Genomic DNA, 13,253 nt, shown 5'->3' with positions numbered 1-13,253 from the left:
GTCTTTTCAAATGAGTCAGCTCTTCTCATCAGGTGGCCAAAGTATTGGAGTTTCAGCTTCAACATCAGTCCTTCCAATGAACACTCAGGACTGATCTCCTTTAGGATGGACCGGTTAGACCTCATTGCAGTCCAAGGGACTCTCAAGAGTCTTCTCCAACACCACAGTTCAAAAACATCAATTCTTCGGCGCTCAGCTTTCTTCACCATCCAACTCTCACATCCATACGTGACTACTGGAGAAACCATAGCCTTGACTAGACAGACCTTTGTTGGCAAAGGAATGTCTCTGCTTTTTAATATGCTGTCTAGGTTGGTCATAACTTTCCTTCCAAGGGGTACACACATTATTATATGTTAAATAACTAGTGAGAAGTTGTTATATAACACAGCGAGACAGTCTGGCACTCTGTGATGATCTAGAGGGGAAGGCTCAAGAGGGAGGTAATATATGTATAATTATGGCTGATTTTCACTGCTGCATGGCAGAAACCATCACAACATTGTAAAGCAATGATCTTCCAATTAAAAAGTAAGTTAAAATATTAAAAATAAAAAGTAAATTAAAAATTTAAACACTATTTTGACAATTGTTATGATTTTATATATAACATACTGCATGAACAAAAATTCATGATAAAATATTATACCTATAAACAACCTTAGAGATTATGTCTAATTCATAAAAGTTAAAAACATGGACAATAAATTCCAAGAGGTGGATTTTCTCAAATGTATGCAGTAGGACTCAATATTTTGAAATTCTACTTTAATGTTACTTCTGCTTTCACTTGAAAATGACTATATTCCAAGTATTTTTAGCATTAAAAAAAAGTAAAACTTTGCCATTGTAGTAAAATATCTAAGCTTCACTGAATAATTAATTCCTATATCCTACTTCAAAAGCAGTAATTTTGTTATTGAAAATATTACACTTTACACCTTCATACCAATGTAAATACAAACATATATAATGGGCTCCCTTCTTAATTTGGCAAGAATTTATTTATCTCACACTATATCTCTGTGTGTATCTGTGTTTATGAGTGTGTGCTTTTGGTTGCTAGTGGTATTTACTAATTTTGAGGTCAATCTTACTGCATTAACGACCACAGTTATTACTGAGATGACTAAGATTCGAAAGAGTAAACTTAGATCCACAAAACTTTCATTTGCTGATATCAAATAAGTGAAAAATAGGATCATGTTATTGTTCCCCCTCTTAAAAAAAAGAAGATATTAACTTTCTCATTAAGTGTTTCATCAGAATTTCCCCCATGGAAACAACTTTGTTTTCTATTTTTTTCTTATTTAATAATTATCTTCCAACAAAACATATATTTTCATAATAGATTATAAGATCAGCAGAATAATGTATCCAGGTTACCTACCATTCATCCTACACATGGAACACAGAAACTGGGGACTGAAAAGACTGAATGCAGCCTAAAACAATATTTAGCTGATGAAATGCTAGCTAAATGACTAAGACTTGAGTTGTAAGAAATTGTACACTTCCTCAACACTTACCTGAAGGATGAAGATTCTGTTCCTCTAAAAATTCCAAATCAAGCATTAGATCATCTTCATCCAGTTCACAAGAGCCCAAATTATTCAAAACATCCTGAAGAAAAAGCAAAATCAATAGTTAGAAACTAAAATACTGAGACACTGAGGAAAATACCCACATTTAGACGTCATGAAGTAAAAAAGAACTCAAACTTCACAATGAAATGCTTTAACTGAACCCCAGAAATTATCTGCTTTCTTACAAGCTTTAACATTATTAGCACAATAAAAATTTCAATAATTATAAAAATTTTAACACATTAAAAATGCACAAAGATGTTTTTCAAATGTATAGAAGAGTGTGAATTAAACCTTTAGATATTTATCATACCAATCTGAGTAATCGTCCTCTAACACATTTAATGAATTATTTCTCAAACAATTTTTTTAAACAGCACCAACTCTGAAATGTGTATTCCTGAAAGGGGGTATCCAGTTACTGTTTCCCAATCATTTGCTTTAGATGAGGAGGGATTAACAGTAGAAATAAATATCAATTAAGTTAAAAATTAATTACTGAATTTTATGTCATAAATATCAGAGCTAGATCATGTTACTTTTTTCATTTTTTTTCAAGAGGGCAAATAGTATAGTAAACTAGAAAGATATATTGAGAAATCTTGACGGAAATCAGTGATGGGCCAAGGTAGAAACTCTTGAAGGAGGACTACATTCCTGATCTGTGTATTTGTATATGGTTGGTAGAGACTATGTTAAGAAACAACTTTCCTGATAGCTCAGAAAGTAAAGAATCTGCCTGCAATGCATGAGACCCAGGTTTGATCCGTTGGTCAGGAAGATCCCCTGGAGAAGGGGATGGCTACCAACTCCAGTATTTTCGCCTGGAGAATTCCATAAACAGAGAAGCCTGGTGGGCTGCAATCCATGGGGATGTGAAGAGTTGGAGCAACTCTCACACACACACACACACACACACACACACACACACACACACGTTAAGAAAAGTAAGAAATTACTCATAGAGACTAGGATTAAAATAACAAAAGCAACAAAAAAAAATCAAGAAGTACCACCTAAATGTTAAATGATACCATAATATTCCAAATTTACCTTTTCCATTTATTTGAATATTAGCATTATTTATATTTAAAAGAAGTATAACATTTGTTAAAGAAAGCCTAACAATGGTGTCAAATGGATACAAACACTTTAGTTCTTGGAATTAAATCAGGGATATTGCAGCTTTTAAATATACCGCCCTCACTGTAAAAAAAAATGAATTAAATATTACTAAACTTTAGAAACACATGTTATCTGTGAATAGAGCACAGTAGTTTCAAAGGTGATAAATATAACCAAACATACGTGCTTCTTTATATAAATGAAAGTTACAAGCAACTATTACTATATTGGATTCAATTAGATTATACTGTATCTGTATTAATTACAAGGGATCTAAAAGTTTATAAGAAAAATCAACTGTTTCTTGGAAGCTCTATGATATAATGTGGCAAGGATAGCCCACTGGAAAAAAGTGATTATTTATATAGCATCAAATATATTATGAATACCAGTTCAGTTCAGTCGCTCAGTCATGTACAACTCTTTGCAACCACATGGACTGTAGTACACCAGGATTCCCTGTCCATCACCAAATCCCAGTGCTTACTCAAACGCATGTCCATCAAGTTAGCAATGCCACCCAACCATCTCATCCTCTGTCGTACCCTTCTCCTCCCGCCCTCAATCTTTCCAAGCATCAGGGTCTTTTCAAATGAGTCAGTTCTTCACATCAGGTGGCCAAAGTATTGGAGTTTCAGCTTCAGGATCAGTCCTTCTACTAAATATTCAGGACTGATCTCCATTAGGATGAACTGGTCAGATCTCCTTTCAGTCCAAGGGACTCTCAAGAGTCTTCTCCAACACTACAGTTCAAAAACATCAATTCTTTGGTGCTCAGCTTTCTTTATAGTTCAACTTTCACATCCACACATGACTACTGGAAAAACCATAGCTTTGATCGAATAGATCTTTGTTGGCAAAGTAACGTCTCTGCTTTTTAATATGCTGTCTAGGTTGGTCATACCTTTTCTTCCAAAGAACAAATGGCTTTTAATTTCATGACTGCAGTCACCATCTGCAGTGACTTTTGGATCACAAAAAATAAAGTCTGTCACTGTTTCCACTATTTCCCCATCTATTTGCCATGAAGTGCTGGGAGCAGATGCCATGATCTTAGTTTACTGAATGTTGAGTTTAAGCCAACTTTTTCACTCTCCTCTTTCACTTTCATCAAGAGGCTCTCTGGTTCGTCTTCGATTTCTGCCGTAAGGGTGGTGTCATTTGCATTATCTGAGGTTATTGATACTTTTCCCAGCAATCTTGATTCCAGCTTGTGCTTCATCCAACCCAGCGTTTCTCATAATGTACTCTGCATATAAGTTAAATAAGCAGGGTGACAATATACAGCCTTGATGAACTCTTTTCCCAATTTGGAACCAGTTGTTGCTCCATATCCAGTTCTAACAGCTGCTTCTTGACCTGCATACAGATTTCTCAGGAGGCAGGGCAGGTGGTCTGACATTCCCATCTCTTGAAGAATTTCCACAGTTTGTGGTGATCCACATACTCAAAGGCTTTGGCATAGTCAATAAAGCAGAAATATACATTTCTTTGGAATTCTTTTGCTTTCGTGATGATCCAACGGATGTTGGCAATCTGATCTCTGGTTCCTCTGCCTTTTCTAAATTCAGCTCAAACATCTGGAAGTTCTTGGTTCATGTATGTTGAAGCCTGGCTTGGAGAATTTTGAGCATTGCTTTGCTAGCATGTAAGATGAATGCAATTGTTAAGTAGTTTGAACATTCTTTGGCATTGCCCTTCTTTGGGATTGGAATGAAAACAAGACTAGGAACTGACTGTGTTTCAGATCATGAACTCCTCATTGCCAAATTCAGACTTAACTTGAAGAAAGTAGGGAAAACCACTAGACCATTCTGGTATGACCTAAATCAAATCCCTTGTGATTATACAGTGGAAGTGATAAACAGATTCAAGCGATTAGAGCTGATAGACAGAGTGCCTGAAGAACTATGGACAGAAGTTTGTGACATTGTACAGGAGGCAGTGGTCAAGACCATCCCCAAGAAAAAGAAATGCAAAAAGGCAAATGGCTGCCTGAGGAGGCCTTACAAATAGCTGAGAAAAGAAGAGAAGCTACAGGCAAAGGAGAAATGGAAAGATATACCCATTTGAATGCAGAGTTCCAGAGAATAGCAAGGAGAGATAAGAAATCCTTCCTCAGTGATCAATGCAAAGAAATAGAGGAAAACAATAGAATGCGAGAGATTAGAGATCTCTTCAAGAAAATTATGAATACATGCAACACAAGATAAGCTGCCATTGTCAAAAATGCAAAACAGAATATTTAAACAACGAAAGAAACATAATTGAAGTTTACTGTGGAAAATTAAGAGTTTGTAAAAGGAGATATTACAAGGATACTATTTCTAAGGTCTATTGTGCAGTATTCAAATAAGAGAATTTTAATCAAGTAGTCAAGAATACATTGGTTTAAAAATTGTTTAACTTTGAAGGTGTATTAATTGATACAGCTTCAAATTAGCCTTAATAATTTTATACTTGTAGTTTGAATTTCATTGACCAATATTATGGTCTTAACTGTTTTCATCCCAAATTCATAAAATGAATCTTTTATAACTTTATTTTCAAGCTGAGGATAGATTATCAACTGTCAAATTCAAAACAGGGCTGAACCCTAGTACCTTGGAAAGTGATTATTTTTGAAGATAGTACCATTAAAGAAGAAGCTACAGTTAAATCAACTCACAAGTATGGGCCCTCATACAATATGACTGGTGTTCTTATTGGAAATAGCAGAACAGACAAGAAAGACAGAGGGACAGCCATGGGAGGACACAGGAAGGAGGCAGCCATCTGCAAGCCAAGGAAAGAGACTTCAGGAAAATCCAAACCTGCCTACACTTTGATCTTGGAAGCCCAGCCACCAGAACTATAAGAAAATACATTTCTGCCATTTAAGCCGCCCAGTTGTGGTATTTTGTTATGGCAGGCCCAGCACACTTACAGAACCAACAACATTTAGAAAACAGTGGAGATTAGAACAAAGGAAATAAATGCATGGCTGGCATATAATTTTGTGTTATGCTATGTAAAGACATCTTTCTCAATGTAAGCTTATATGTTTTGCATAGCATTTCTCCCTTAAATTTGAAATTACTTCATTTGATCTACCTAGCTATGTAAGACACCAGGTTCTTAAATAAGCCAAACTTCCTGTCCTTGGTGGATGGTCCAAGATGGGCATTTTATCCAAACTTGCTGATAACAGCCCTTTTAGAAAAATGAGAAGTGTTTCTGTTTGGTGTTAGATATTACAAGGTGTGCATCACAGGGACCTTGGACTTCACTGCATGGTTAAGACCAGACTAAGTTTACTGGAAAAATGTCAAGTGTTATATTAGTAGGTCTTCTGGTTCTTGGTTCTAGCAATTCCCAAGGTCTAGAAGCATACATGATCTTTTCAAGGTTGAACTGTTCAACCCTATTTTGGATCTGACAGTTGATAATCTATCCTCAGCTTGAAAATAAAGTTATAAAATATTTTATTTTTATAAAAAAGGATTATTTAAAAACTCTACCACTGTTATATCAACATTTAATTTAAGAACAAAACACCAACAAAGTGAACAAATTAAATTTGGAAAATTCGCTACATTGTTTTGATTTTATTCTCATCTAGGAGGTGACCCTTGACATTTGGACTAGCAGGCTGGTCCATCATGGTCTAGAGGAAGTGTTCTTTAATCTGCTTATTCTAAATTGCCTTGCTTTGATATCTTGCTTACAAAACAACTTTCTTATTCATGTAGTGGAGTCTTTGAGGTTGGTGAAACATCATAAAAAAAGGAGAGCAGATGTAACAACAAGATGTTACAGAAGAAAAATCAATGTGAATTTACAGACCTAAAAGAGGTATCTTTTCAGATGTCTCCTTAAAAGATACCAATAGTAGCAATGATACCTTTTCCAACACTTAAGGACAATCTAGATACTTGTTACCCAATATCCACCAATAAAAAAGAACCAGGGCTCCTTAATTACTAGGGAAATAAAAAGAAGGAAAGAGAAAATACACAATAGTTTTGGATCATTCTTTTGTTGCCAGAAAACAAGATTTGTCTAAAACAAAAAAATCAAGGGCAGTTTTGAAAGGCTAATGAAAGTGAAAGTTGCTCAGTCATGTCCGATTCTTTGCTACCACATGGACTATACAGTCCATTCTCCAGGCCAGACAGAATACTGGAGCAGGTAGCGTTTTTCTTTTCCGGGGGATCTTCCCAATCCAGGGATCAACCCCAGGTCTCCCACACTGCAGGCAGATTCTTTACCAGCCGAGCCACAAGGGAAGCCCAAAGAAATGCAAATTCCTAGTATGAACACATTTGTAACCAGTTTTAGGGTAATCATATCGATTTACTCTGGAATCATGGTAATATCTGCAGGAGGAAATGGCAACCCACTCCAGTATTCTTGCCTAGAAAATTCCATGGACCAAGGAGCCTGGCAGGCTACATACAGTCCATGGGGTTGCAAAGAGTCAAATGAGACTGAGCCCAGCATAGTACAGCATGGTAATATGTACAGTTAAGTGGCTAAAGCATTCAAGATAAATTGATATACTAGGCTTGGTATGTGAAAATAAAACACTGAGAAGAATTTGATGATATAAAAACTAAAGCAATGTTTAAAGGCCATGGGAAATTTAATACATATTCTTATTTATTTTTTATGTAAGATTTATGTGGTTGCTATGAGAAGAGTGATAGTTTAATTGTAAGGAAATGCTAATTTTTTACTAGATTCATAATATTAATAAATTAGACATTAAATCAAGCACAAATATTACTAAGTATTCCCTAAGCAGACATTTAAAAATCTGTCAACAATACTAATTACTCATGAAATCTCCCAAATGACTTTAAGCCATTAAGAGCAAACTAAATAGATATTAATGAAGTAATTCAAAAATCAATTTTCTAAACTCTAGGGATTTAACAATGAACTAAAGAGGCACGTTTTTTTCCTCACAGAACTTAGAGATAACGATATTCTAATAAAGAAATATCAATCTTTTTTATAAATAAAGTATGTATCATCATTTATAAACCAATCTCTTGTGTTTCATTACTGTGAATTAATTTTCCAGAGCCTGCTTGTTATTTAATAAAAATAAAACTGAATGTCTAAAGCTGGTGTTGAAAAGACAAGCTCTGATCAGTCTATTAATATATAACTATTCCATAAAGTCCATTTTATGACCTTTAGGCCTTGTCTCTTCATTGCTATAAAGATAATTATGATCCTGTGAAAAATAAAGGAAGCTAGGACATGTTACGACACAAGGAAGCATTGCTTATAAAAGAAATCATTTTGTCAAAGAAAATTACTAAGATACTCTCTATTGTGGTTTTATAAACGTGTTACTAATTGCATTTCTATAGTGTTATATTTTAGATAAACAACTTTCCAAGAAGCCTTAAAATATCTAAAAGGCAAGATATGAGATGCTCTAGACTTCAACACTAGTTTATGTAATATTTAATGACACAGCAGAACTGCTCTGGTCATTATTTAGTCTAAATGTGAAAAGAATTTTTCAAACTAATAAGGGATAATCAATCTGGTTTACATTCTTCAATTCATTCTCCATTATGATCAGGTGATACTAGGTTATAAGTTTCTTTGTCTACTAACTTAAATACAGAAGCCTCCATAAATTGACTAACAAGAGAATATTTTATTATTGAAAATGTATGATGTAGCTATTACAGATCTTCAGTGAAATGCACCTGTCTAAAATATATTCAACAACTGGCTTTACAATTAACTACATTGGCTGTTTTACTTGAGGATAAAAAGATAAAGTCAAATAACTTGGTATATGCTTTCAAATGATTTGTAGTATCCCAGAAAGATAATTACATGAACAGTAGAAAATGAGAGACATAAAAGGGACAAGATACACATATCATCCAAAGCACGTCAGAACAGGCTGGGTATATAAAATTTCATGAGGAGGGCATGGCAACCCACTCCAGTATTCTTGCCTGGGAAATCCTATGGACAAAGGAACCTGGTGGGCTATAGTCCATAGTGTCGCAAAGAGTCGAACAAAACTGTAGTGACTTAGCACACATGCATGCATACAAGTTCATAAAAGCTGAGTTTTGCATATCCATACATGCATTGGAAAAGAAAATAATATGCCAATACATATGTGTGTGTATATATATATATATATATATATATAAAATTATATAATGTCACTGTTACACTTTCACTGTTAACAGTGAAGTAACTTATTTCACTAATTACTATTCCAGGGAGTTATTTGGTTTTTATTTCCTGATTGGGTAAATGAAGCATCTGCTGTTGTTCTTTAGTTGCTAAATAGTGTCCAATTCTTTTGCAACCCCGTGGACTGTCACCCATCGGGCTCCCCTGTCCATAGAATTTCCCAGGCAAGAATATTCACTCTCTATAACAGAGTTACCTTTACCTCTCAACATTGTAGGCACAGAGTATTTTCAAAGACAGCTTGCTCTCTTAGCTGCTGCTGCTAAGTCGCTAGGTCTTGTTTAATCTTATGAATCTTTATATATCAAAATATAGTTTTAATAAATATTTTCAAAAATTTGTCTTAATTCTATCAGCCCTTATTGGTGAAACTTCCTCACTATAAGTTCAAAAAAATGCGTTTTGTAAATATGAATGACAAATGTATATAATTTACTAAAATGATATATTGGCATTATAAATATAAGCAAAGGATAATATTTTGTTTTGATTACTGTGTTTTTTATATGTATAAAAAGTTAGCAAACTGAGATTCTTAAAGCTATGAGTGGCTAACTCTTAGAGACCAGAGTTACTAACTCTATTCTTTATATTAATAAAAGGTAAATGATTTTATATTATTCAGGCAATACAGTACTAAGATACTAAAGTATCACGTTATAACATTTCACTTTTTAGGAAAAGTTAACATTTATATGAATTAATATCTCCATAGATTTCATATCTATTTTAAACCAATATCTGAATTTGTACAAAATTTTAAAGCAAAAATTAAAGTTTTGTATTATCAGAAGAGGAGAACAGCAAAGAAGGGAAGGAGATGACCAAGGAAAAGATAGTTGAATGGCATTACTCACTCAATGGACATGAGTTTGAGCAAACTCAGGAAGACAGTGAATGACAGGGAAGCCTGGTGTGCTGCAGTTCATGGGGTTGCAAAGAGTCAGACACAACGACTGAAGAACAACAATGGAAGGGAATAAATTAAAAGTAACTTTTATTATTAAGCAATAAAAATGGAAATACAAATACAAAACTAGTGAGTATAAAAATATAATTAACATATAAATATATAAATTATATAAATATAATTATAATCATTTATGGCATGGAGGAAAACAAATAATGTCTTTTGGGATTCTATTTTCATAACAAAAGAAAACCTATATTACAGATGCCATCTCCTTGATTTTACATTTCACTATGTGAGTTTGCATCACTCTTCAATAAAGTAACAAATAAATAATTATCAAATATTTGTAACTCTAATGAAAGCAAGATCCACTCAATAAAATACCACAATTAAATTGTGTGTAATTGGCTTGAGAGGAACATGGTAACATGGAAAAGAATGCTATCACAATTAAAATTCTTGGAAATCTAGTATTTTTAAAATATATGTTAGAGAGAGATCATTATTTCTAGCCTTCATTCTTCTTTGTGCACTAGGAAAACAGTTAAGAAGGGTATTTCAATATCTGGTAATTGGTGTTAAGGTCAACTTTTTGCCAAGAACCATTCCAGTTCTTTAACTTTCACTTATAATTCTTTCTACACACTACTCTGAGATTACTTTCATTAAAGTAATCAATCATTTATATATATTCCTTCATCATCTAATACAGGAAAAGATGATAAAGGTATGTGTCTACAGAACAAATACTATTAATAATTTCATTTTAATTCAAAACCCAATGATCTGGGACTTTCCTGGTGGTTCAGTGGTTAAGACTCCGCTCCCAATGCAGAGGGCCAGGGTTCTATCCCTAGTTGGGGAACTAGATCCCACATGTTGCAATCAAGGGTTCACATGCTAAACCCTCACTTCTACTTATGTGCCAGCTCATGAAAGAATTCACAATGGACAGAAATCATATGAAATGTGAACAATGTTTGAAAGAAGTTTTGTTTCTCTCTAAGAATAAGCACCTTCCTTCTGTCAGGAAGCCTGTGGTCATTTTTTGTTACTGGTAGCTCAATATAATCCCCCAATATGCTTTTTATTGTATTTTATATGATTAAAAGTGTGTGATTATTTTGCAAAACAGTAAAAAAAAAAAAAAGTTTGCATGCTGCAGCTAAGATCCAGCACAGCCAAATAAACAAATAAGCATTTAAAACAAAACAAACTTCAACAATATGAGCTCTACTTATAAAAATTGCTTCCTGAAAAATTATTAATAAAACTAAACATATTTATTATTTCCTGAAAATGTCATTTGCATTGAGTCTATTTTCTTTCCCCAAATACCTAAAGAGCAAATACAAAGTAACATATTTATACTTTATTACATCACAGACTTTTTTTTACAACATTACTTATAAAAGGGTCTAAAACATGCCTTTTGCTAATGATAGGAAAGTTTAAAAGTCTTTCTCTTAAAAATTCCCTTTATGTGCAATATATCCTGGTTTTCATGGAATATTTATTGTTGTTCTTCAGTTTCTCAGTCATGTCCTACTCTTTGCAACCCCATGGACTGCAGCATGCCAGGCTTCATGCAACATAAGACCACCAATTATACCCACACCTAAGCAGAGTACATTTGCCCAAAGAATGATATCAACTATTCATTGTACTTCCTGCTGGAGAAAAACATCTATGACTCAGTACCACGTCTGAGCAGAGAGTTCTTGTGTTCTCAGAATCTTTAGTGTTGTATCATTATAATATATGAAAATAATATTTACCTAGTAATATCTTATGATGCTATTGATATAATAATATCTCAATTAACTGGGGATGAGCTGTCCTACTGCCAAACTATTTTGATGACAAATAATGTCCTTTTTGAACATTAATTTTTTTTAACTATCAGATGTTTTGGGGAAAAAATGTATTATCCAGAAAAAGAATTCATGTGTAATACTGAGGAAATTTTTAAGAACACTTATTTGCTAGCCCTACACAAGATTTAGTTTTCTAAGAATTTCTTAGGTGTATGTAAAGATGTGGTAAAGAATCCACCTCCATGCAGAAAATGCAAGAGACACTGGCTTGGGTCGCAAAGATTCTCTGTAGTAGGAAATGGCAACTTGTTTCAGTATTCTTATCTGTAAAATTCCATGGACAGAGGAGCCTGGAGGAGTAAGTCCATGGGGTCACAAAGAGTCAGACAACAATTATTTTCATATACAAATGATCCTTCACTATGCTATTTGATAATGTTAAAAAAGTCTAACCTTTCAAATTTTCCTTGATATTTTCTTTCTTCTATACAGTTGCAAGTTGAACCAAATTTCTTTTATTTACATTTCCATCAAAGTTCAACTAACATTCTGTTTCTTTATGAAGACTTCCTCATCTTCATGTGGTTAACATTAATTTACTAACTTTAATTACTAACATTAATTTCTTCCCACGTGGTCTGTAATAGTTCTTCAATTTGCATCCTTAAAGTAAATAAGGTGCAATTATTCTCCCTCTGCAATTCCTACAGTACTTAACACAGTCCTGAGAATATCAATAATTTAACAAAATCAATAATTATTTACTGATAACCATCAATATATCAGGCTTCCCCAGTGGCTATTTGAGGTTTCTTATATTTCCATACAAATTGTGAGATGATTTGTTCTAGTTCTGTGAAAAATACCATTGGTAGCTTGATAGGGATTGCATTGAATCTATAGATTGCTTTGGGTAGTATACTCATTTTCACTATATTAATTCTTCCAATCCATGAACACGGTATATTTCTCCATCTGTTTGTGTCCTCTTTGATTTCTTTCTCCCCAGTGGTTCAGCGGTAAAGAATCTGCCTGTAATGCAGGAGCCACAGGAGACTGAGGTTTGATGCCTGGTTCAGGAAGATATCCTGGAGGAAGGCATGGCAGCCCACTCTAGTATTCTTGCCTGGAGAATTCTATGGACAGAGAAGCCTGGCGGGCTACAGTACATAGGGTCACAAAAAGTGGGAGATGACTGAAGCTACTTAGCACCAATGCACACACATCAATATGTCAGGTACAGGGCAAGTAACAAACTGTCTCGAATTTTAAACTTGTTAAATAGACCAGTATAGTACACAAATTAGAGCATTTTCTGACTTAATGAGAAACCCATAGTTATTTTAATACTTTTATATTTCATTTGTTCAAAGTATCACATTGGAACTATGTTGGGAAGCAATATAATTCGACTTACAAAATTATTTCATATTAATGTACTTTGTATTAAGGTACCAAGAAACACAACCGAACAAGCAGAAGTGGTACACGAGCAATTGCAGAGCACCTTTTTCCTTATAAAATGAAGGGTTTCTATTCGAAAAATTAAATTTATCTTCTTTTAACTAATAATAAAAATAATTATATTTTAAC

General features: G+C 33.9%; 1 protein-coding gene across 5 annotated transcripts in view; it reads right to left on the bottom strand.

Annotated features, from left to right (window-relative positions):
- The window catches only part of CCSER1 (coiled-coil serine rich protein 1), a 1,336,256-nt gene that overhangs the window by 1,068,357 nt on the left and 254,646 nt on the right, over nucleotides 1–13,253 (bottom strand). For all 5 annotated transcript variants that reach the window (XM_081594745.1, XM_081594754.1, XM_081594785.1 and 2 more), the window contains exon 4: nucleotides 1,530–1,623. In XM_081594745.1, coding sequence (XP_081450871.1) covers nucleotides 1,530–1,623 — 94 coding nt within the window. The remainder of the gene's footprint in view (nucleotides 1–1,529; nucleotides 1,624–13,253) is intronic.

Source organism: Giraffa tippelskirchi, chromosome 1 (assembly GCF_054371585.1).
Source record: "Giraffa tippelskirchi isolate mGirTip1 chromosome 1, T2T-mGirTip1v1.2.pri, whole genome shotgun sequence".
In the NCBI taxonomy this organism is placed as follows: domain Eukaryota; kingdom Metazoa; phylum Chordata; class Mammalia; order Artiodactyla; family Giraffidae; genus Giraffa; species Giraffa tippelskirchi.
This window is presented reverse-complemented; position numbering and strand designations above follow the sequence as displayed.